Source organism: Leiobunum rupestre, chromosome 8, assembly GCF_980474605.1.
Source record: "Leiobunum rupestre chromosome 8, qqLeiRupe1.1.hap1, whole genome shotgun sequence".
In the NCBI taxonomy this organism is placed as follows: Eukaryota; Metazoa; Arthropoda; class Arachnida; order Opiliones; family Sclerosomatidae; genus Leiobunum; species Leiobunum rupestre.
Window position 1 is genome coordinate 26,730,477 of NC_143391.1, and position 23,066 is coordinate 26,753,542.

Below are 23,066 nucleotides of genomic sequence, written 5' to 3' on the forward strand. Positions count from 1 at the left end.
TTCCCCTAATTATTTTTCTAATAAATTTTTTGTAAAACTTTTTTATGTAAAATTAAATTTAAATATAGCAATTTTATTATACCGGTATTCCTACCCATCGCATCTCCGGGGGGAAATATAATTCTGACAAAACATCATTTGTTGGAGCTTTTTTTTTCATGCGGTTTTTTTGGCGAGGCGATCGCCTCGAAACTGTCATAGCGATGTAGTGTTTTTTTGACGTATGCCCCTTAATAGATGGTCTTCTACCAATTCTAGCGCCCTGGGGTAAAAAGAAATTAAAGTTTTTGCCTTCCCGTATGATAGAGGAGCGCGAGAGATATTACGTAAAAGACGTACCCATCTCTCTCTCTCTCTCTCGTTCCTTTTGAATCCAACATTTTCTTATTCTCCGTTGTGTTTAACGTCCAAGGTCAATCTTTGGGAATCATCCTTTTTAGCAGCTCCCCGCTTTCAGAGATGTCTTTTTCGTCCCCTCTCGATTCCGCCTGGAATTATAAAACTGCGCTCAAATATTTCGGGAAAATTAAGGGGGACAGCGAAAAAGCGAAGCCAAAACCTTATATGTTGGGACAGATATTTTGCCCTGTTTTCCAATTCGCTTTGCTAGTCACCGGACTTTTCGGACTAAGGCGAGCGTGGGGGTACGCGCTGCCAAATTTAGTCCCTTTCCTACCTGTGATAACGCTACCCGGTAATCCGTTAATACTAAAGCCGCGTTGGGTATATAAACTGCGAAGAGACAATTTGTTAGCGAGGGAATTAGTTTTTGATTGGCTCGAAGGAAAAAGAGATGGTCAATTATCGCATTCTAACGAAGCCTATACAGAGACATTAAGTTATACCGTGCCTGGAATATATATTGTGTCAATCACGTGATTATCGACGATCTTCTCAAATAGCCGTTGTTATTCATAAACGTTGAACGCACAAAAAATGCGTTCATAAAGCTGGTTTCACACTCGACGGAAAATATGCCGGAAAGACGATAATAAACGCCGAGCTGAAAATTGATTCCCATTCGATATACCGCTAACGTTCAACTTTACGCTGCTTTAAGCTGGTTTCACACTCGACGGAAAATTAGCAGCGTAAAGTTGAACGTTAGCGGTATATCGAATGGGAATCAATTTTCAGCTCGGCGTTTATTATCGTCTTTCCGGCATATTTTCCGTCGAGTGTGAAACCAGCTTTAGTTCTCGCGCCCAACGCAAAATATTGCGCACGACGCGAATTCATAAATCCAAAAATGCATATGTTATTCTCAGCATATACGCTAACTTCGCTAATTAAACTTTAATTGAAAAACTAATATATTTCTATAATTTATTGATAGATTGTAAAATTTACGGAAAAAGCCTAGAAACAATTGATGCGGATAACGTGTGCTATAAATACACGTTCTCTAGCAATATTAGAGGTTTCAATACAAGCCAAAACTTTCATTTGCCAAATAAAATTGTAAACATGAGTTTTGTAGAAGCGAAGAGAAGCACATTGTGAAAAACTAAATGAAAAGAGACTTAAAACGGTTTTAAAATTCACAATTTATTTATTTAAAAATCCAACGTTTCGGAGGAACTCTTCCTCCTTTTTCAGGGATTTTTAAAAGTCTGACAGTATAATGGTAAAATTTTGGGACGAAAAAACATTTATATATGTATAAAGCGCATAAATGTTTTTTCGTCCGAAACGTTGGATTTTTAAATAAATAAATTGTGAATTTTAAAACCGTTTTAAGTCTCTTTTCATTTATGAGTTTTGTACACAGTTTACTAAAATTATTTTGGACTTGCAGATGGTCTCCGTCGCACCAAAGATAATTCTGAGAGCTTTCCGATTGACGCTTTTGTAACGGAGCGATTACCTACTTCCAGCACGTGAGCTCCGGAAAATCGTCCTCCATCGGTCGCTGCCCTAGTCTTTGATGAAGCGCGCCATTAGTAAAGTTGACCGTAGTCTTATCTATAGTTAATTACCATCGGAATTATGGAGCTAATTTTTTCGGAGTTCCGGCAGGAAGTGGGTAAACGACTAAACGGTATTGACTACGCGAGAGGCTATAATTTCGAATCTTTGGTCTCACGTAGAATATTTTTTACTTTCTGCGCGCAGCGGCCTTTGAAAATTTTTATGAATCGCTGTTTTTTTCTTGATCGCCAAATATTTGGCGAACGACTCCTATTCAATTGTACATTGAAATCGCAAGTTGGACGCAAATATTTTTGCGTTCAAAGTTTCATTCGCAAATTTGACCATTTTTTGCCACTTTTTTAGTTTACCAAGACGATGGGAATTGCATTGGCGATAACGTCTCTCAACCGGTCAACTACCAAGCCCTGTTCTCTTCGGAAGTGAAGGACTTGATTCACTTGGCCGGACCTTTGACCGAAGATGCTCTCGTTCGAACCCTTCACGGTCGATTTGCCGCTGGAGAACATTTCGTAAGATTGGTTTTACCAACTTTTGGAAACCCTACCTTAAGGGCCGTCTTTTTTTGGAGAAACCCCAAAAATTAATAAATTGTATCCCTCTCTTATTGGAAATCTTAAATTAATAGCACTTTGCCTTTACGACGTTTGAACGCGCGCTGTGTTTTTTATTGTCTTTAATTTACTGTTTTGATCATCGAAATTATATTAGAGAGTCGTGTCCCTAGTATAGTGTCATCTTCGGAATACTTATGGATGAGCCAAACCACTCATTTTTCTCTAGCTCTATCTCTCCCTCCTATATTTGGCCGTCCACCTTTCATTTTATTTAGCCTCTAGACAAAAATAATTATTTTTTTTCTGCTCAGCGTGGAGAACCACATTCTGGAAAGCCAAACTTAGAGAGAAGAAGAATATATTATATACACACACACACGGCTCTCGTCTCCTTCGTAGTATTTTATCTAATTTGAGGCAATATTATGTGCATTTTATTATATCACTTTCACAAAACACATTTATCAGAAGGGAAAAATTCGTAAGCGTTTCTAGGGGATTCAAATTGGTCTTGGGCTTTACCTCGACTAGCCCCTGTGAATAAAATTATAGTTTCTCCCCAAATTGGTAATTTAAAAGTACGCGCTTTTTCGCTCTTCTTTGCCTTTGGCCTTTTTCCTACGTGAAGATCATAACTCGCGTGTGCTAATAAGAAATCCCCCCGGCCCACCCCCCTAGAGTTAAACGCCGCCGCCTCGTACAGCTTAAAGACGCGCAATTAATAAAAGTTCGCGGGGAGTTATTATCGAAAGTCAGTAGGTTACAAAATTTACATTCATAATTATGTATTTAAAGTCAAAAGCCTCTTTTTTTCCCAAACATCGTATATATTAATAGTTTTTTCTCTCTTGGCGTTCCAACATTTATAGATGTATTTTGTCGAATCGTTTTACTCCTTAACTTGTTACTTTGTGTTTAATCGCGTTGCCGATCTGGCCTAATTAGGCTAATTGGATATGATATGTTTTTCTTCATCTTTCGAATAGACGAACGTTGGCCCTATTCTGCTGTCCGTCAACCCTTACCACGCGGTTGGGAACCCTTTGACTCTGAGTAGCGTCATCGGGGTACCGCCGCCCATTCCGCCTTCTTCCATGGGAACTTGTCGTTCATCGGGTATTCGCGGATCGCCCGAATTGTTAAAAGTGGTGCACGAGGCCGTCAGGCAGCAAAGCGAAACTGGCTATCCTCAAGCCATTATATTGAGGTGCGTCCTTTCATGTTTTATTTTAGCGGCGAAATTTCGTGACTATAACGTCGAGGGATTCTTATTGGTTTTGATTTTTCTGTCCAGTGGGGAAAGTGGAAGTGGTAAAACGTACTCGTCCATGATGTTACTCCGTCAGTTATTCGACGTGGCTGGTGGGGGTCCCGAAACTGACGCCTTTAAACATCTCGCCGCGGCTTTTACCGTACTGAGGTCTCTTGGCAGTGCCAAAACTGCCGCTAATTCAGAATCTAGTCGAATTGTAAGTTCGATTTTTAACCATACCATACGTAGAAATAAGCCCATGCGGATAAATATTATCTTCCCGTTCAAGCGCTAGAGCCTAGCGCCGCTGATCGGACGCCCTCGTCGCCGAACCGCCGCCGTGTCGTTTATTTTTCGGCGCGCCGCCGACGCCGATAACTTTTGATCCCGCCGCCGAGATTTTCTGCTTAACTTTAGTTTTTTTCCTTAAAACATTTTGGAAAAAATCAACGCCGCAGATTTTGAAAATTTGGCGCGCTGCCCCGCCACCGACACAAATCAAATCGGCGCTATGCTCTACTTCAGCGGTTCCCAATTTTATTTTCCTATGGAACCCTAAATTATCCACCTAATTCTGGCGAAACCAAAACTCATTTTTTTTACTCATCTTAAACTCTTGACACAAACAAAGATGGCCACGCTGCGAATTCTCGGAACCCCTGTGACCCTTTTACGGAACCCCAGGGTTCCGCGGAACACCTTTTGGGAACCGCTGCTCTACTTATAACATACATAACACGACGCGATGGCCTTCCTTTACACTCTTATTACGAATCATATACTATATTCTAGAAAGTAAGGAATTGAATTAAACTCGCTTTCAAAGTTAGTTACGATGTAGGTTTGAAATTAACTCTGTGGGCAGATTTTTTTGTTAGTATTATTTCAAAGTCAATGTACTGGATTGCACTTGAACCAACTTTGAAAAAATATTTCGTATAACACACTGGCTATCTGGCTGGTTTTTAATTTCACGGCGAAAGAGGGAAAAAAGCCCCCTGGGCCTTTAAATCATCCCACTGATGATTGACAGGCGGGACCTAGCCCTTTCCTTTTAATATAAACATCGCGGCCGGCGCTATCAACTGGAAACGAGGGGAGGTGATGGAAGAAAAAAATTATTTCTCGCGGCAAATTGTAACCAGCCTATAAAAACCTGGTTTTTAATCTGCCTAAAGGGTTTTCATTCCAACCTTATTCATCTCCGTACAACTATATAAAAAATGTAATTCTGCAACTATAAATCACACTATGTAGAATTAAATTTTCAATCTTATTTTGTTATTTTAAATTCTTTTCATCCGCTTGATACGTTTCAAAAATGATATATCTGGAATTTGGGGGAAATAAATTTGATTTCAGGGACACTTTTTAGAAGTTCAAGTTACAGATGGGGCATTATATAGAACGAAAATCCATTGCTATTTTCTGGATCAAAGTCGGGTCGTCAATCCTTTACCCAAGGAAAAGAATTACCATATTTTCTACCAGCTACTGGCTGGTCTGAATCCGGAAGAAAGGGCCAAACTTTGCCTAGAAGGATATTCGATTCGCAATCTGAGGTATCTTAATAGAGGGGATACCTCTCAAAACGAAGTGGAAGACGCGTCTCGTTTTGACGCCTGGAAGGTATGCAATTCTTCCGAATATGGACCCACTGGACTAAGTTCTAAATCCCTTTTTATTTCAATGTTTTATAGTCATGTCTATCAGTTTTGGGTATTCCGTTTATGGATGTTCTGCGAGTTCTTTCCGCTGTTTTGCTTTTGGGAAACGTCCAATTTATGGATGGAGCTGGGGTTGAAGTCGATGTTAAAGGAGGAAATGGTGTGTTGTTAGCTATAAATGCAGTTCCAGCGTCACGCTCACGATTAACTCCACTTTTAGAATTGAAATCTGTGGCATCACTTTTGGGCTTGTCCAGTGTGGCTCTTCTTAGAGGTTTGACCACAAGAACGCACAATGTCAGGGGTCAACTAGTAAAGTCATTGGCAGACTCCAATATGGTATAGTTTTATAGCTCCTGATGGCCTTCTCAAAACAGTTCATTCAATGTTCACCGTTTGTGATTACTAGGCCAATGCCACGAGGGATGCTTTAGCCAAAGCCTTATACTGTAGAACTGTAGCTACTATAGTTAGAAGGGCCAATAGTCTCAAAAGGTTGGGATCCACATCGGGAACTCTTAGTTCTGACAGCAATGATTCAGTTCATAACCACACTGGTACATTATTTAAAAACTATTCTTAAATGGAATAGTAAATAATTTGATTATCTATCTATTAGAAACAAGTAGCCAGCATGCTTCTACAGTGGGGTCTGGAGGCGCAAAATCTTCCAAATCCATGACAGCGTTGAATTCTGCTGTCAGACACGCCACAGATGGGTTTATTGGTATATTGGACATGTTTGGCTATGAAGATGCTGAGGTATATCGACATAAGGCAAATGACGTATAACGGTTGAGGAAACTAATAAAAGTGTTTACTAATGTCAAAACAGCCAAGCCAGTTGGAACATCTGTGCATAAATTTATGCGCAGAAACACTGCAGCATTTTTACAACACTCACGTATTTAAAGCCAGCATTGAAGCTTGTAGGGAAGAAGGTGTTCAAAGTGAAGCTGAAGTTGGCTATGTGGATAATGTTCCCTGCATAGACCTAATTTCCTCTTTGGTGTGTATAATCGCAGATATTCACTAAATACCAAGTGCTGCATTTACCCTCTGAATATTTTTTACTGAACCAAGATATGGAAATAGGAACCCTTTTTTTCTTATAAATGGTGAAGTTAAGTACCATTGTCTCCACGTTAACTGCGAAACAGTCACTTTTTTGTGCTGTAGAATCAAATAATGCAGCACACTGTATACATGTTAAAAACTGGTATTTAATTAAGAACTCAACTTTATGAATTATAGAGAACAGGGCTATTGAGTATGTTGGACGTGGAATGTTCTTTGAGGGGAACACCTGAAAGCTACATTCAAAAAGTGAAAAATCAGCATAAAACGAGTCGCCGTTATTTTGAGCCAAAGCCTTTCAACCCGAGACAATTTGGAATTAGACACTTTGCTGGCAGAGTTGTTTATGAATCTTCCACTTTCTTGGACACCAATAGAGACGTGGTACCTGATGACGCTGTCTCTGTCTTCCACAAATCATCCTGCAACTTTGGCTTCGCTTCGCACTTATTTGGCAGTGAATTGAAAGCTCTCTATTCTCAAGGTCAGTATCTGTCACATTTGCATTTATAAAATAGAAGACTGACAATTCATGTAATGATTATTTTTGACAGAAACTGTTCCTCGTGGACAATCATTTAGAATCTCTCCCACGGCTCACACAGATTTGTAGGATTCTTTAACTCTAGTGGTTTTATATTTAAGCAAATATTCAAGCAATGCGCTCTTTATTTCAGGCAAAATGGAGGTGAACCAGTTTCGACTCTTACTCAAGATTTTCATACCAGACTGGATAACCTACTTAGGACTTTGGTTCATGCTAAACCTCATTTTGTTCGATGCATTAGAGTAGGTTTTGATATTTTGTGGGAAGGAAATATATTTTAATAATCACTGTTTAATGTTAATAGGCAAATGCTTGTGAGCAGCCTGGTCACTTTGACAGGTCAGCTGTTGTTAGACAGATACGTGCCCTTCAAGTTCTTGAAACTGTTAATTTGATGGCTGGAGGTAATTAGAAAGTAAATATGTTATAGTCATTTGAAATTTAACCCGCCATTCTTATTTTACAGGATTTCCTCATCGTGTGAGATTCAAGGCTTTTAGTATCCGCTATCGTTTATTAGTGCCATTTAAAAAACTCAAAAGGACCGAAGAGAAGGTTCAAGAGGATTGTAAAGTAAGAATTTCAGCAATTTACGACATTGTGTATTGGGTGAAACTTAATTAAACACATTTCATTAGCTTATTTTGGAGTGTTTTGCGCAAGCTACTCAACACTGGCCAAAATGGACGGCTTCAACTGCCTGGGCTTTTGGGAAAAGACATATCTTTCTAAGTGAAGGAATCAGGCAGCAAGTGGAAGCCTTGAGAGTTGAGCGACGTCATGTGGCTGCTGTTTGTGTGCAAGCCTTATGGAGAGGATGGTACTTTCGGTGTCGTAGATGGCCAAATTTAAGACGCCACCTGCTTTTACTTAATCAGCAACGAACATCACACAATAATCTGCATCAGCAACTGCACCACAGTCTTCCACATCCACTGCCTGCTAATCATCACTTTTCCATTCCTAATAATCAAGGAACCTTGAACCGGGGAAACAGGTTACTAGAACCAAACATGTCTTACGGACAAATGACATTGCCACCCAGCAGGCCACCACCGGCTCCTTCCCTTCTGCAACATCAGCAAAACTCTTGTCTTAATAATCAAGGTGGTGCAAGTATAGGAAATATGGTGGTTCCTCCAACAGAACAAAATTTACAGGGAAATCAAACCTGCTCCGGAGTTCCAGACGCAACTACAGTACCTCCAAATACCTCAGGTCCAGCTGGAAGACCAAGACCCCAACCCATTGCTGGAACTCCTCCCCCAGAAATGGAACGATGTGATCAAAGAGTTCAACAAACATGTTCACTCTTTGGTCTTGATTTAGTAGGTTTATTACAGTTTTTTTTTGTAAATTTTTTTTAATATTTTGTATTGCAGGAAAGACCACCACCAGTCCCACCGAGTAGACCGTACACTGTTAGTGGCAATACCAAACTGGGATACCCCCAAGCGAGAGTAATGAAAATGAATTTTCCAGGAGGTCCGTATTGATTTTACTACAAAAAACATTCAACTCAAATGTGTTTATATTATTTATAATTATTACGCCAGATGATGGAGAAGAACCCTTGCTGCGTAAAAGTGAAACAGTTATGGTAATCGGTGCCTCAGCGAAAAGAGGACATTTGCTCGTAGAGCATAGAAACGGGCAAACAATAGATGTGCCTTATCAATTTCTCGAATTAATGAGCCCATCCGGGTGTTCTTTTTCATCGTCGCCAACAGGTTCGGTGACAGCCATTTCTAACAACAACCCCCCCTGCCAAAATGGCCATTCCAACCCTATGCCACCACAACCAGGTATCGCGTCTACTACCTCGACCAACATTGTTGCTTCCCTACCAGCAGGTGCGTGCGCTTCTGCGGGAAACAACGGGCAGAATGGTGGTGTAAACATTTAAACACCCAAGCTTTTATATTGTAAATAACTTCATTGGGACATTTTGTGCGTGTTAATATAATATGAACCTTCTAAATACACCCATTTTTGAAAGGTTTTTTCATGTATAATTATTTAATTTGATACTGCGATATCATTATAATAGACCAATCAGGGTTTGGACTAAACTTGCTAATTATTTTGCAATAAGTTCTACTTATTTTTGTCCCTTGTAAAAAACACATGGTATATATCATAATGTACAGATATCTCATACAAATTAAGTATTAATGGATCAGGTTTCCATTGCCTTATGTGCGAAATTGCCAATTTTTTAATATTGCGCCATTTAAAACCAACCTACCTAAAATGTAGGTGTGCCAAAATATTTTATTATGTATGAATGTTTTATTGCTCAAAAGGGCATTTTAGTTAGGTTTACGTGGGATATTTTTGTAATATTTTTCTCAAAAGATCATATTTCTTTTTTAAGTCATTTTAGGTAAACTTTAGTCTTAACATAATTGGAGATTGTTCTGGTAATTCCTTTCAATTTTGACCAAAATGGCAAAAACTAACATTTAATTTTTTAAGCCTAACTTATAAATTTTGTATTTATTGAAAATGGGTCAGGTACTGGTCCCATTTTTATTTGATTAACAGAGCAGTTCATCATCTAACGAGAAAATATTTAAATGCAATTTTATTGTTAAAATCATTTTCCCATTTTGTAAAGCATACGCCAGCGCTGGTTTATTGAAATAGGAATCTTTTTCAACGAATGAAAACTACCTCTTTTTCCCCACATTAAAGTTCCTATATGTCAAACCACTCAATACTACGCTCGATCTATTTCATATTTTTGAAATGAAAATCCCAGTATAAATTTGTATAATCTGATAATTTTCTTGATTTTGTCTAAACTGTGTAATGCAATACGTAACAATGAGGGAGTAAAAATAATCTAATTTCACTAAATGACTTTATTTATTTAAAAATTAACAAACTTAGTCTAATTCGTAATATTCTCTTAATTTAGGGTCTAATGGTTCAATAATCTTCTTGTCTTTTAAGTTGACTACCCACCCAGGACGCAATCCGTAAAATATCTGTCTCGGATCTTTCCTTAAGGATAGCATTTCAAACTGAGGGTCTTTCGTCAAATCTGGTAATTCATAGCCATATTTTTGGGCTAAATTCAACCGTTCTTTAGCAATCAGTTCTGGATTAGCCAAGTAGCCTCTATTTTTGGGATCTGTATAATATTCTACATCAAATTCATTGGGAGTTTGCCGTTTTGGTATTGGCTTTCCTTGCCCAAACAATTTGTAAGGATTTTTCATGGCGCATAAGCTAGCGATATCATAGAAAGCAGTAGTTATAACTCCTCCATTTCGTTCAACAGCAGCGATGACTTGTTCTTTAGCGTGTTGTACTTCAATATTAACTTTGGCTGTGAATGATTCCATCCCTTGATCCGTCAAATGTACGCCAAAATGTCTATCTTCTGGATGTAAGTTGTACAGATGCGAAGCAAATAAAGCTACAAGATCTATTGGCTCATTAGGATCAAGTCGACCTGCAGAAACCATCATCTGTAAAGATGCCAAAGACAAAGGCGGGTACTGCTTTTTTAAGTGATGATCTTTGTAATACGGTTCAATTGGCATTTTCAAATAAAAGGGCAAGGTTCTAAAGCCCTCATAGCCAACACGGGTATAGCTCATTCTCTGCCTCGAACCTTTATGTGATGAACCATGTTTGTCCCCGCCGTGTTGTCCTCTTACTGAACAACTTTTTTTCACGTTCGAATGAGGATTAGGTCTTATGTTTTGCAAATTTATACGAGGCAAATACTTTAACACTTCAAGAGCTTTATCGGCCATTTCAGTACCGTAATTAAAAGAAAAATCAAGAAAACGAAGTTGTTTAATTACTTTACAAGTTACCTTATGTGGACGACGAAGAACGGAATGAATATTATTGAGTTTACTCGTCGTCTGCACGGTCTGCTAGAACACGTTTAACTTTTGCAGAGTTGCCAGTTGGGATATTTTCTCGCCCAATTGGGCTCCTTTTTAAAGCACTATGCGGGGAAAAATGGCTTGGGCGGTAGACGAATTTTTGGGCTTGTTTTCATGGTTTCGACCGTTTCCACGAAATAGCGGCCAGGGGGTAATTATATCAAAGAATGGTTAAAAACGGAGTAAGAGATAAAAGGGAGACTAGGGTATGAAATTGAGAACGGAAAATTTCACGGAAAGCCCAGGAATGCCTTTATCGTCGAGCTATCATTTCTGCTGTCTCTTTAGTGCCGTAAACCATTGACCACTAAAGGGGAAAACCGTTTCTTGGAAAAATATGGAGTTTTGAGTCAAAATATTATAAGTCTACAATATTAAAATATTAAAAAACTTATGAAAATACTTGTTCTGGTGTTGTTATATTTATATACGGTAATTATTTGAACAAATTTCGCGCTACTAGATAAAATTTGTCTATAAATTATGGGCGAGAAGTTGGGATCTATTTTGAAAAACATTTTCAACGGTGGGCAGTTTTTTGGGCTTGTTTTATTTCCTTTTGGGCTGCAGGACGTAAATTTTATCTGGCAACTCTGCGCATTTTGGGAAAGCGGGCAGTCAGATTGCTTTCTCATACTTTTGTTTAAAAAGTCTTTTTTTGCACATTATCGGTGAGTGGTGGAAGTTTTCTATAATTTTCCAAAAAAACTGAATTTAATTGTAATGTTAGTTTTTGTTAAAAATTCTTTTACAAATAACAATAGTAGGTGAAATTCTAAAGCAGAAATAATGGAATCCCCAAAAAATGGAGATGGGCCTTTTCCTCTAGAAAATGAGTCACATGCAGCACATGTTCATCAGCAAGAAAAAGTAAAGGACTACAATTTTCTTGAAAAATTATGCCTTTTTTATATAAATATTACCGGTTTTTGTAGGAGGCTGATTCTGTGTGTGTTGATGTAGTTGTAACTGAGCAAGGTGAATCCGGAAGTTCTTTTAAAGAAAACACGGAACTTCAAAATGCAGCGATACAGATTAAATCCACAATTCAGCAAACTCTTGTTGGTCTTGAATCACAAACTGAGGAAAAATCCAACCTCGATTTGGTTGCTCAAGACAAAATTGCTGCACTAAAACAAACTCTTCTTGACAATGCCTCAAACTCTAATTCTGATATCAAACCTCTTCCTAATTTTGATGTTGACATCAAAGTAGAAAGCTTATTAGAGAAAACTGAGTCTTTAATAGATTTGGTTGATAATTCAGTCACTTCAGACCTTAAAAATGTTTCCACGGCAAGTTAATGAACACATGTATGTGAATTTATAGATTAATTCCATATTTAATGCAGGAGCCATTGAAATTACCCAAAGAATCTGGTAAAAGCAAAAATGAATCTAATCAGAAGAAGACTGTTGCAACATCTTCACCCGTGATTAGTAGCAAAAGAAAAGGGGAGAAAACTGCTGGTTTGCATATTATTTATATTCAGTTTATTAAATTAGCGCTATGCATAATTATTTAATTTTGTCACAGATCAAGTCATGAAGTGGCTAGCTCAATGTGGGGGCACAAATGAGGACAAATTAAAGCTCTTATGCAAAAAATGTGTAGAAGCCCTTGACGAAGGCAAAAGCTACGAAATTAAACTGAAGCAGAGTGAAAAACAAAATACCACTTTAAACAAAGAAAAAGAGCAATTACAAGGTGAACAGAGCAGGTTGCTTTTGATACGTAGTAGGCTAGAAGGTCTGTGTAGAGAGCTACAAAGACAAAACAAAGTCATCAAGGACGAAAGTTTGTTGAGACTCAGGGAGGAGGAAGAAAAGAGAAAGGAGATTGCAAACAAGTTTCAATCCACCTTGAATGACATCACCAACTTAACGCAAGAAAATCAACAACGTAACACTAAATTGCGAGAAGAAAATGATGAATTGGCCAAAAAACTCAAAGATCTTATAGAACACTATGAAGCTTGGGAGAAAGTATGTTTCTTGGCAGGGCCATCTTTATACATTTCAGCGCTCCTGGGCTAAAAATATCAAGTGCTGTTTCCGTTCTTCATAAAATAAATGTAAATGTCCCTTTGCAAGGTGGAGGCGGTCAAAGCCCCTCTGGTGCGCAATGATAAAGGTGGTCCCATTTCCTGGAATCAGTTTTCACTGAGTCCATTTATTAACTAAATTATTTAGCATACAGAGAAACTTAACCATCAAAAAGAATTGGAGTGTCAATTAGCAAATGCTAAATTGGCCCAAGCACAACTTCAGCTACGTCAGGAGCAAGAAAACCACTTAATGGTCAAACAGGAACTACTTTTCAAGCTGGAAAGCTTACAAGCTCATTGTAATCAGTTAGTCAAAGCTGAGTTTCAAGTCCGCTCAGAACTGGCGGCCCATTTCACTAAATTTGAAGAGTACCAAACAGAGGTGTCTAATAGCAACAAAGTCATTTCAAATTTCACTTCTGACATGGAGAAAGTAAATAAAAAGCAAAACAAATTGTATGGAATGATTAGTTTCATGGTTTCATAAATACACTTTAGATGATAAAGAAAGTCAAGTCTTTGGAAAAAGAAACTTTGCAGTGGAAGCACAGATGTGAAAGTGGGAATAAAGCTCTTATTGAAATGGCTGCTGATGTGAATACCCTTAATATGGCCCTGTCCTTTTTGACTGTTCAGAAATATTTATAATTTACTTAAAATCTAGAAACAAAAAAGAGATCAAGAAATGTTAAATATGAATCAAAAAGTGGCCACTCTGGAGAAATTATGTCGGGCATTACAAATAGAAAGAAACACTCTGAGATCTCAAATAAAATCTGCTACCTCAAACCCTGTAGATTTGCAAACGCCAAATACGCCTATTAATAATATAAGTAATGCTCTTTTTATTAAATCAATAATATTGAGGAGTTTTCTAAGTAACATTTCATTATTATAGCTGATAATAAATCTTCGGAAGCGGCATCCGATGAAGCTATCCAGCCTACTGCCACTGAAGTATCAAACAATTAGTAAAAAAAATACTTAGAAATGTCATCGCTACTTAGATCAATTCTCTGAAGAGTTTGGATTTGTTGACATACTACTGGTATATTATAATATAATGTACATTACTTTAGCTAATATTTTAATTTTATCAAATTTATTTTCAGTTTATAGTCCATAAGAAAGGATTGACAGTTTTTTTTACTCTATTCTGAAAAGAATGTAACTTAAAAAATTTTGCCATATTGAGGCTTTTTCTTTGGAATGTTCCTTTTTTTTGAAGTGATATGAATTTTATCCTTTAAATATATTTGCGTGATGCCATCAAGTTCATTTTTTGGTAAAAAAGTTACTGCTTTTGTTTAAAAAAAAATTCAGTATTTAAGTTAAAAATAATGTCTCAAACGTTATTTTCTAACTTGTTAAGATTTTTAATAAAAAATTAAATTTGAAGACATTTGTTGGTTTTAGTTTGCAGACACTTTATTTTTTATTTGACAAACGGGATTGGTCAAATGATTCCCAAAATGTAATCTCTTTTTAGATAAGAGGGGGAACGGCAGAGAATGATTTTTTCCGCCTTAATAAGCCTAAATATTGCATCATTGGATATGCTTCGATTTTTTTTATCAGCTCGCTTAATAATATTTTGAAGTGAACTCTCCAAGTTATCAGTCAGCAGAGGATTTCAATCTTGTTAGGAAGTCAAGATGGTGCGTTTAATTATTTTAAACGCTTTTTCTTGGAGCTTGTTCTCCCTTGGATTTCTGTTGTGTGAAGGTATGTGCAATTTAATGTCGTTTTCTTAATGTATCATGTAAAATTTATTTTTATTTTAGGGCAATCCAATGATATTCCAAATCAAGGGCGCGAAGCTTGGAGTTACGTCAATGTTCGGCCTAATGCATTTATGTTTTGGTGGCTCAATTACGCAGATGTACCCAAGGATCAGTATCAGTCATTACCCCTGATAATTTGGTTACAAGTATAGATGAATAATTTATATTTTTTTTCATAACTTTATACATGAGAAATGTATTGATAGGGTGGTCCTGGAGCTTCATCTACTGGTTATGGAAATTTTATGGAAATTGGACCTCTGGATGCTAACTTAAAATCAAGGAATACAACATGGGTAAGATATTTTATTGTTTTTCACCGTATGCTTATAATTAATAGGGATGTGTCTATTTAAAATGTTTTTCTATATTTAGGTTAAGAAAGCAAATTTGCTTTTTATTGACAACCCAGTTGGAACTGGTTACAGTTATGTGACCAATGATTCAGCCTTATCCACGAATAATGATCAGATTGCTTCCGATTTAGTGGTTTTGATGAAGAATTTTTTGTCTAAATTACCGGAATTTCAAGTGATTAATTTACTGATAATATTTTTTCAAGCGTAAACCTTTTTATTGAATAATAAGGTTTTTGTAGAAAACACCAATGTATGTTTTTTCCGAATCGTATGGAGGAAAGATGACAACTTCCTTCGGCTTGGCTATGACTAAAGTTAGAATTTTTTTTAAAAACTTCAAAATATTCTTTTGACTAATAAATTTATATCTGTAGGCCATAAAAGCAGGAAAAGTTGTGTGTGATTTCCGAGGGATAGCTTTGGGAGATTCTTGGATATCACCAATCAATTCAGTAGCTTCCTGGGGTCCCTATCTCTATTCTACTGTAATTTAAACATTAACTTATCTTAATTTTCATTCATGTCATTCAAAATTTTACTATTATAGTCGCTGATTGATGTGGATGGAGTTAAAACATTATCTCAATTAACTGATCAAATCAGAGATGCGTTACGTAATCAACAATTTGTCAATGCTACTTTACTTTGGGGTCAAACTGAAAATGTGGTTTCTAAAGTAGGAAATAAGGCTATATTTTAGCATCAAGTTTTTTAATTATTGTTATTATCGTTTTAGTTGACTAATGGAGTTAATTTTTACAATATTTTATCATCTTCTGACTCTGAAATTAGTCTGGCTAAGAAATCTATGAAAGGATCTTTATTTACTGACAGAAATTTATGTAAGTATATTGTTAATTTATCGATGGTAAAATATTAAATTTTAAGAAATGGTTTTTCAATTGAAGATGAAGCTTATTTACGTCATGTTGGAACATTTCAAGAAGACCCGCTCAATAAGTTGATGAATGGAAAAATTAAGGATAAACTTCAAGTTATTCCGGAGAATGTTACTTGGGGTGGTCAGTCTGACAAAGTGTTTTTAGCTCTCAGAGGAGATTTTATGAAACCTGTCTCTAAAATTGGTAAGCTTATGAACTTTTGATATCAACTCGCAAGTACTAAATCTTTATTTTTTATTTCTTAGTGGACCTATTACTAAATACAACGAGTTTGAAAGTGGTGGTTTATTCTGGACAGCTAGACTTGATTGTTGACACTGTTGGTTAGTATTTTTGTTTTTGAATAGCTTGGATTTTTTAGTAGGTTTAATTTAATTTTTAACTAGGAACTTTGAAATGGGTTCATGGTCTTAAATGGAGCGGTTTGAATGATTTTGAAAAAGCCCCCAGATCTCCAATGGTTTTGAATGGAGAAACTATAGGTTTTCAGAAAACATTTAAAAATTTATCTTTTTATTGGATTCTTAAAGCTGGACATATGGTAAATGGTTGTAATAGTTCAGTGATAATCTTAAGCCAATAATTTTTTTATTTTAAAGGTTCCTTCTGATGCGGGAATTTCGGCATTGAAAATGTTAGAATTAATCCTAAGTGCTTAGTTTTAGTTTATGGAGAGAAATAGTAGTCTATTATTTTTAAATAGTCAAAGGTATTACAATATTGTGGTGCCAAAATGTAATTTATATGAAACATATCCACTAATATTTAAAAGTTGTGGTTATTTAAAATAATTTTGTTATTATTCTAATTGAAAATAAAATATATGGAAATATATGGTTATGAGTAATTTTCATTAATAATAAGGATCATGTGGAGCTACGCGTTCCCTGCATTTTCGTGCAGAATTGCACCTCAGACGTTAGAACTCGAAGAAAAAGCGACGCGGAAGGTACACTGTATACCGCAAAGGTGAAGTTACGAACGTGTGTATGCGTCATGTGATCACGTGATGCTTATTTTGGTTAGGCTTTTCCGCCATGGTCGATCTGGCTTCAGTAATATTTTCGCGGTCTAGTTAACATTAATTTTTAGGTTTTTGAACTTAAGTGAAATCGAGTGTTACGGATAAGTTTTACCTTCGAAATGTCAGGTATTCTAGCTCAGTTAGGCGGGAACCCCTTCAACACGATGGTGGGACAAAAAATAGGTATGAATTAATGGTCCCTACCTAAGCATTTTGATCAAGACATTTGATAAGCCTTTGTCGCAATATTTGTTTACTTTTCCATTGGAATTTGGATGTGGGATTAATCAGGAGTGAAGCCAATTTAAATGAATATTTTTATTATTAGGAATATTATTTGTTTTAAAACTGTATATTCTTTGATAAATTTAATCTCTTGGGAAAAGTCTTCATTTATATACGTGATACTATTATACTATATATGTTGAAGCTATAGGATGAAGTGTACATTTACATCCCACTGATTTAGCAAGTCATTCTTTATTATTTTACAATTGCGCTACATTTATTTATTTAAATTGAAATGATAAATATATCGTATCTTAAATGGGTACAATTGCCACTTACTGGCTGTCATTTGGCAACAACCATTAGGTACAGCAGTTTAATGATCTAGGTTAAACATATGTAGCTATTGTGATCTGAATCTGATTAACTGTACTTGGTGACTAGAGTTAGCATAAATTTTTATGTGTAGGCAAGGATATTTAAAGACTTATTTATTTTAAATCTATACTGTGATAAATTTAAGCGATTAGAAAGTCTTAATTAACATACATGATATCATTACACTTATGTATAACGAAATATATTCTTAATGTACTTGTTATTTTTTATTACATAAATATTAAAAATTTAGAACAAGCAACAGATGCTTCTTTGGCATCTGAAAATTGGGCATTAAACATGGAAATATGTGACATAATCAATGATACAGATGAAGGGTAAAAATTCTAGATGATGACTATTTTGAACCCTTTTAATGATTGTTTATTGTCATAGGCCAAAAGACGCAATTAAAGCCATTAGAAAACGCCTTCAGCAAAATGCTGGAAAAAACTACTCTGTAGTTATGTATACATTAACTGTATGTAGTAAAATTCTAAATGTGCAAAATTACGTTTTTGGATTATTTTAAATGAAAATTTTTGCACTAGGTCTTAGAAACTTGTGTTAAGAACTGTGGCAGGCGCTTTCACCTCTTGGTTACTCAGAAAGATTTTGTTCTTGAGTTGGTCAAATTAATTGGACCGAAAAACGATCCACCCACTGTTGTTCAAGAAAAAGTTCTAAGTTTGATTCAGGTGCTTAAATTTTGCGTCTATCTATCCCTTTTTTTAAACATCTTTACTAAATCTGCTTTGTTAAATTGAAGAGCTGGGCTGATGCCTTTCGTAATGTGGCTGATATGCAAGGAGTTGTACAAGTTTATAATGATCTTAAACAAAAGGGAATTGAATTTCCCATGACAGATTTAGACGCAATGGCACCTATCCATACCCCACAAAGAGTAAAAAGACATTTAGTGTGTAATTTGACTTGCATTGTGTATTTGATTACAGTTTAACTCTTTTTTTTTAGACTGTTATACCACACGCACCTTCTCAGACGTTACCCAGACCTCAACATGAAGAAGTTCTGAGAGCAGACTCCATTGTAAAATTAAATAATTTGGCTTAAAAAAGTTGTCATTCTAACTAATGCATTTAATTTTAAAACCTTCAAGGATGCTCCTCCCGATGAACCCCAACCAGTCTCTCCTAATAGAGCTGCTGCAGTAACTCAAAGACCAGCTGGTCCAGTACACTTATCTCCTGATCAACTAGCAAAATTACGCAGTGAATTGGATGTCGTTCAAGGAAACATGAAAGTGTTTGGAGAAATGTTAACGGAACTATCTCCCAGTGGTAGTGATCAACATTCGTCCGATTTAGATCTTTTGAATGATCTGCGTGACACGTGTCGCTCGATGCAAAGTAGACTCGTGCAATTAATTGACAAAGTTGCTAATGAAGAAGTGACGAGTAAGCTTCGAAACAAAATATCAAATTTAAGAATTTTGAGTGTACATTATAACCACAGTTTTTAAACATTTAGATGAGCTACTACGTGTAAATGATGAAATGAACAACTTATTCCTTCGCTACGAAAGATTTGAAAAAAAGCAAGTGGCTTTAATGTCAAATCAACCCCCAAAAGTGGCATCTCCTACAGCTGCGGCTGCAGCAGTGCAAGAAAATGGCGAATCACTGATTGACTTTGAAGAGACAACACCCAAAATTAGCTCTACTGATGCTGGAAAGACAGCTTCTCAACTTGCCTCCTTAAGTATAAATTAATCGAGATAATTTAGACATTCATTAATAACTCTTTGTCATTGGTTTTTCAAGGTTTAATATCTGGCAGTACAGCTTCAACATTAGGCAAAATAAATTCAGTAACAACCTCAAACAGTAAACCCACGAACATTCTAGAAAAATCAGATGAATTTGACATGTTTGCCCAGTCTAGAAATTTGACCTATGAATCAACTAAAACTACGTAAGGAAATATTTATTTAAATTTTTGCGTTTTAGGCTAACTTTTTTAGTATATGTTTTTTTTTTAATTTACAGAGGCAGTTCTTACGCGGATAATAGTAATTTGAATCAACTAGCAACTGGATTAGGAGCTTTAGCCCAAAATAAAACGCTCGTTGATAAAGTAAACTAATCATTTGCAACCCAATTTGTATTAATATAGATATGCCTTTTTTTAGTTTTGTGACTTTATTTTAAACGTTATACGTATTTTTTTCTCCTCTGTGTTTGTGTATATCCGTTGCTCTGTTCTTTGTTATGTTTTAATCTAAGGAGAGTGTGGATGAGCTGTACCAGGTGAGCTTTTGTCATAGCCTGCTTTTCTGCTTAGATGAAATTAAAATGGCAAAGCCATTTTAATTTGTAGTATTTTTATAATTTAGTTACAAAAGGAACAGGATTTTGACGAAATGGAAGATTGGTTAAAAGAAAAGGTTTGTATTTTACTTTGAACAATATTAAAAGTGGATTTTTCTCATAAATTGAAATTATAGCAAGCCAATAGTGCCCAACAAGGAGGCCCTGAATCAATTACTAGTTCTGAATTTGACCGTTTTTTGGCTGAGCGAGCTGCAGCTGCTGAAAATTTACCTCCCAGTTCCGGAGCTGCAAGAGGAAGCCCCGCCTCAGGGCCTGAAACAAGAGCAAGGCCAACACAAAATAGCAGACATATGGAGAGAGAAGAAACGGAAAACACTTTATTTGCGCTTTAAAAAAGTGGAAATAGTTGCTTTTGTAAATGTAAAATTGTGTTTCATTTCTTAAATGGGTAAGTGGGTAATAAATAGCCTTCTTGACACTTAATTGGTCATAGGAGTTAATATATTGCCTCTGCGCATCAAGTTCCTAAATCAAAGTCTTTTCTTTTGATTCAGGAATGTAAAAAAATAACAAATATTAAACATAGATTTGACCATTGAAATTGTATCTGAGGTATATATTTTATCGGTCTAAACATAAACAACCTTTTGTGTATGTTGCTTATGCAGTGTATGTATAAATTGCACTGATAAATGTTTTCCTGATCAAAACGCTGTGTTTTGACCATTTTTTTTTAACAATTGGCCAAGAGGAAACTTGGATTTTTTTCTGTAGTTATTTTAAAAACAAACGTCTACATAAATTAAAATTATAATATGTTTTATCAAAAGAGAAATATATATAATGTATAAAAGTAGCATTTGAATAATGGAAAGTGAATTTTTGTATGGTTCATGATTGATTTAAAATAATATGCGCTAACATTCCTCTTTAAAATGTGTTGGTTATTTTTAAAAAGACTCATTTTCTCAATGATTTTTTTATTGGAAATTTTCTGGGCACAGACAGGGTTTGACCAATGAGGTAGAGATACAAACAAATCTGGGATTCGCGGGACACACGTTTTAATTGTGTAGAAGAATTGGTCTTAAAGGACAACTGTCACCAAAACCAAAATTTACGAGGTTTGTTTAGAGAAAGATAGAAAATATATTAATAATTATGTCCCTGAAATTTTATAGTTATTGAAAAAGTATTTAAAAAGTTACGCTACTTTTGCCTCAGAAATCGCGGTTAAAACCTACGTGCAGCGCCAAAATAATGAAGCGGCAAAAATTTGAGAAAGGGCGGCGTGTAAGGCATGTTAAAAACACGATTAACTACAATCTACCAGTATAACTAGGTTAACAAGTGGGCCCGGCAGTCCCAAATAATAGTTTCACACGAGCCAAGCTTTACGAACACAACGAATAGTAGTATAAACTGATTAAAGTATGTAGGATAATTCCGTGAGGTAGGAATTTAGGCCTTTTTTTAGCGAAGGAGGTGTCCCCCGTAGGCATAATCCTCCTTAACCGGTAACGGAAACATGAACAAATAAAATAAACGGTCGAGAAAAACCGCTCGAAATATTTTTATGGGAAATATGCGGGTGACAGTTTCCAAAATTACCCAGAGTGGTTCGGCAGCTTCGGCTAAAGGGATACAAAACAAACAGAATCGATTTCACCACGTTTAGAGATGCACTTACGAAAACCCATGCCACCCCCTCCCCTCCCTTCACACCGGGGGGCTCTGGGGAGGTGATAGTTCCCAGCTCCGAAGAGTCGCCAACAATAGAAAGGAGCGCTCGGTTGGAGCAATCCTTGGTGGGAGAGCCGCCATGCCGCTAACGCTATTCCTTGAAATCAATTGCCTTTTCGAGGCAGTTGCTTATGCCATGAAGGGCGGTCTCAGTACACCCAGGGCCGTGCAGAGGGGGGGGGGGCAAAATCCCCGGGTCCCGGGTGAAAAGGGCCCACGAGGGGGGCCCGTATCTCAAGGGGGGGTGCAAATCAAGATAACTTGGGAGAAGTTTTCAGGGCTCAAGGGGGGGGGGTGCAAATCGAAGGGGGCCGCGAGTAAGCTTGCCCCGGGCCCCAGGATACCTCTGCGCGGCGGCCCTGACTAGACCTGCCTTTCTGACAAGCAAACTGTGCGGAGGAGGGAGGATTTTCAGGGATAACTTCCTCTCTAATATAGCTGTCGACCAACTTTTCCAAAATTTTGAAGAGAAAAAAAGATTAGACTAATTGGCCTAAACGCCTTAGCCTCAAGGTAATTTGACTTGGGTATGAATATGGCCCGAGACAGTTTCCAAGTGCTTGGTATATGCCCTAAGACAATACAAGCCCTATAGATCCTTAACAGCAAAGGGCAGAGAGAATCAATGCCCTCTTGCAACAAAATGGGAAATATTCAAAGATCCCATCAGGTTCTGGTGACTTATAGCGCTTAAATGATTTTATAGCCCATATGAGTCTAGAGTGCGTGACAACCTTATTCGCCACTGCCCAATCTTCCCTTTTGGTACGTTTGATCCTTAAAGGGAGGGTACGTTTGATCCTTAAAGGGAGCGTATCAGTGTCACAGTTATCTGTGACTCTGGAGTCTGGAAAGTGCACATCTAACATATGAGTTAAAGTGTCCTTGCCAGAAGTAGAGAAACTACCATCTTTCAACTTAATAGTGTCAAGATGTTTAGTATTATCGTGTGCCATAATTTTCATTAACTTGGCTGAACTGGGAACATCTGATATGTTCTCACAGAAGTTTCTCCACGAAGCATTTTTAGCATCGCTAATAGCGTTATGGTAGGCAGTGAGGGTCTGCTTATAGGCAGCCTAGTCTCCCGACCTCTTAGCTTTTTTGAAAAGCCTTCTAGTTTCTTTGCGAAGTCTACCAATCTCATGATTCCACCAAATAACTAGCCTTGGCTGGTTGCAAGCACGTAGATATAGAAAGTCTAAGGGGGGGGGGACGGGTTCTAACACAACCAGATGAAATCGCGAGCGGAGCGAGCGCGAAATTTTTCGTTAGCAATAACGCATATTTAAAGTACTGGCTAGACTCGGGACGAGTGACAATGACATTTCCGCACGTGTATCAAACGAAGTTTTTTAATATTTCAA

General features: G+C 36.8%; 5 protein-coding genes across 9 annotated transcripts in view; 4 read left to right on the forward strand and 1 right to left on the reverse strand.

The window, feature by feature from the left end:
* dachs (unconventional myosin-IXb-like dachs) overlaps positions 1 to 9,837 on the forward strand; it is a 35,527-nt gene extending 25,690 nt beyond the window's left edge. For 2 of the 3 annotated variants that reach the window (XM_090155497.1, XM_090155498.1), the window contains exons 3-19: positions 2,278 to 2,444; positions 3,476 to 3,696; positions 3,784 to 3,958; positions 5,104 to 5,370; positions 5,442 to 5,568; positions 5,629 to 5,747; positions 5,818 to 5,965; positions 6,028 to 6,170; positions 6,244 to 6,417; positions 6,663 to 6,969; positions 7,040 to 7,094; positions 7,163 to 7,274; positions 7,337 to 7,436; positions 7,499 to 7,605; positions 7,671 to 8,360; positions 8,415 to 8,517; positions 8,589 to 9,837. In XM_090155497.1, the coding sequence (XP_090011623.1) occupies positions 2,278 to 2,444; positions 3,476 to 3,696; positions 3,784 to 3,958; positions 5,104 to 5,370; positions 5,442 to 5,568; positions 5,629 to 5,747; positions 5,818 to 5,965; positions 6,028 to 6,170; positions 6,244 to 6,417; positions 6,663 to 6,969; positions 7,040 to 7,094; positions 7,163 to 7,274; positions 7,337 to 7,436; positions 7,499 to 7,605; positions 7,671 to 8,360; positions 8,415 to 8,517; positions 8,589 to 8,938 (3,365 nt within the window). In that variant the 3' untranslated portion in view covers positions 8,939 to 9,837. The remainder of the gene's footprint in view (positions 1 to 2,277; positions 2,445 to 3,475; positions 3,697 to 3,783; positions 3,959 to 5,103; positions 5,371 to 5,441; positions 5,569 to 5,628; positions 5,748 to 5,817; positions 5,966 to 6,027; positions 6,171 to 6,243; positions 6,418 to 6,662; positions 6,970 to 7,039; positions 7,095 to 7,162; positions 7,275 to 7,336; positions 7,437 to 7,498; positions 7,606 to 7,670; positions 8,361 to 8,414; positions 8,518 to 8,588) is intronic. The other variant, XM_090155499.1, reaches the window with a different exon arrangement.
* A 44-nt stretch (positions 9,838 to 9,881) lies between these two features.
* Positions 9,882 to 10,890, reverse strand: mRpL15 (mitochondrial ribosomal protein L15). The gene has a single exon (XM_090155608.1). It carries the CDS (start codon positions 10,800 to 10,802, stop codon positions 9,924 to 9,926), a length of 879 nt encoding a protein of 292 aa, XP_090011734.1. The 5' UTR covers positions 10,803 to 10,890; the 3' UTR covers positions 9,882 to 9,923.
* Positions 10,891 to 11,546: 656 nt separating this feature from the next.
* LOC149932944 (beta-taxilin-like) lies at positions 11,547 to 14,274 on the forward strand. Of its 2 annotated transcripts, XM_090156704.1 has the most exons (10): positions 11,547 to 11,611; positions 11,705 to 11,810; positions 11,876 to 12,235; positions 12,292 to 12,409; positions 12,477 to 12,925; positions 13,133 to 13,420; positions 13,486 to 13,581; positions 13,652 to 13,820; positions 13,886 to 14,035; positions 14,100 to 14,274. In XM_090156704.1, exons 2-9 carry the CDS (start codon positions 11,730 to 11,732, stop codon positions 13,957 to 13,959), a joined length of 1,635 nt encoding a protein of 544 aa, XP_090012830.1. In that variant the 5' UTR covers positions 11,547 to 11,611; positions 11,705 to 11,729; the 3' UTR covers positions 13,960 to 14,035; positions 14,100 to 14,274. The 2 variants fall into 2 exon arrangements, with proteins under 2 accessions (XP_090012830.1, XP_090012831.1); XM_090156705.1 differs by lacking the exon at positions 11,547 to 11,611 and having other exon boundaries at positions 11,687 to 11,810.
* A 280-nt stretch (positions 14,275 to 14,554) lies between these two features.
* On the forward strand, positions 14,555 to 16,866 carry LOC149932945 (retinoid-inducible serine carboxypeptidase-like). Its single transcript, XM_090155369.1, has 12 exons — positions 14,555 to 14,712; positions 14,772 to 14,917; positions 14,978 to 15,067; positions 15,147 to 15,302; positions 15,370 to 15,444; positions 15,505 to 15,615; positions 15,678 to 15,806; positions 15,867 to 15,972; positions 16,039 to 16,215; positions 16,278 to 16,355; positions 16,419 to 16,573; positions 16,632 to 16,866. The coding sequence occupies exons 1-12, from the start codon at positions 14,643 to 14,645 to the stop codon at positions 16,689 to 16,691; spliced, it is 1,353 nt and encodes a 450-aa protein (XP_090011495.1). The 5' UTR covers positions 14,555 to 14,642; the 3' UTR covers positions 16,692 to 16,866.
* Positions 16,867 to 16,968: 102 nt separating this feature from the next.
* On the forward strand, positions 16,969 to 20,410 carry LOC149932946 (TOM1-like protein 2). 2 transcript variants are annotated; one of them, XM_090155980.1, is made up of 13 exons: positions 16,971 to 17,239; positions 17,916 to 18,000; positions 18,059 to 18,143; positions 18,214 to 18,360; positions 18,432 to 18,566; positions 18,638 to 18,712; positions 18,783 to 19,080; positions 19,154 to 19,384; positions 19,447 to 19,597; positions 19,672 to 19,759; positions 19,909 to 19,932; positions 20,019 to 20,069; positions 20,130 to 20,410. In XM_090155980.1, exons 1-13 carry the CDS (start codon positions 17,176 to 17,178, stop codon positions 20,346 to 20,348), a joined length of 1,653 nt encoding a protein of 550 aa, XP_090012106.1. In that variant the 5' UTR covers positions 16,971 to 17,175; the 3' UTR covers positions 20,349 to 20,410. The 2 variants fall into 2 exon arrangements, with proteins under 2 accessions (XP_090012107.1, XP_090012106.1); XM_090155981.1 differs by lacking the exon at positions 19,909 to 19,932 and having other exon boundaries at positions 16,969 to 17,239.
* Positions 20,411 to 23,066: the final 2,656 nt, after the last annotated feature.

Bases quoted from the DNA above. Each gene is read 5' to 3' on its own strand.
- LOC149932944 (XM_090156704.1), top strand. From the start codon at position 11,730: ATGGAATCCCCAAAAAATGGAGATGGGCCTTTTCCTCTAGAAAATGAG. The intron at 12,410-12,476 runs GTTTGCATATTA...ATTTTGTCACAG, and splicing joins AAAAGGGGAGAAAACTGCTG to ATCAAGTCATGAAGTGGCTA. The intron at 13,582-13,651 runs GTGAATACCCTT...CTTAAAATCTAG, and splicing joins TTATTGAAATGGCTGCTGAT to AAACAAAAAAGAGATCAAGA.
- LOC149932945 (XM_090155369.1), top strand. From the start codon at position 14,643: ATGGTGCGTTTAATTATTTTAAACGCTTTTTCTTGGAGCTTGTTCTCC. The intron at 15,616-15,677 runs GTAATTTAAACA...TTACTATTATAG, and splicing joins GTCCCTATCTCTATTCTACT to TCGCTGATTGATGTGGATGG. The intron at 16,574-16,631 runs GTAAATGGTTGT...TTTATTTTAAAG, and splicing joins TTCTTAAAGCTGGACATATG to GTTCCTTCTGATGCGGGAAT.
- LOC149932946 (XM_090155980.1), top strand. From the start codon at position 17,176: ATGTCAGGTATTCTAGCTCAGTTAGGCGGGAACCCCTTCAACACGATG. The intron at 18,361-18,431 runs GTGCTTAAATTT...GTTAAATTGAAG, and splicing joins AAGTTCTAAGTTTGATTCAG to AGCTGGGCTGATGCCTTTCG. The intron at 18,567-18,637 runs GTAAAAAGACAT...CTTTTTTTTTAG, and splicing joins CTATCCATACCCCACAAAGA to ACTGTTATACCACACGCACC.
- mRpL15 (XM_090155608.1), bottom strand. From the start codon at position 10,802: ATGGCCGATAAAGCTCTTGAAGTGTTAAAGTATTTGCCTCGTATAAAT.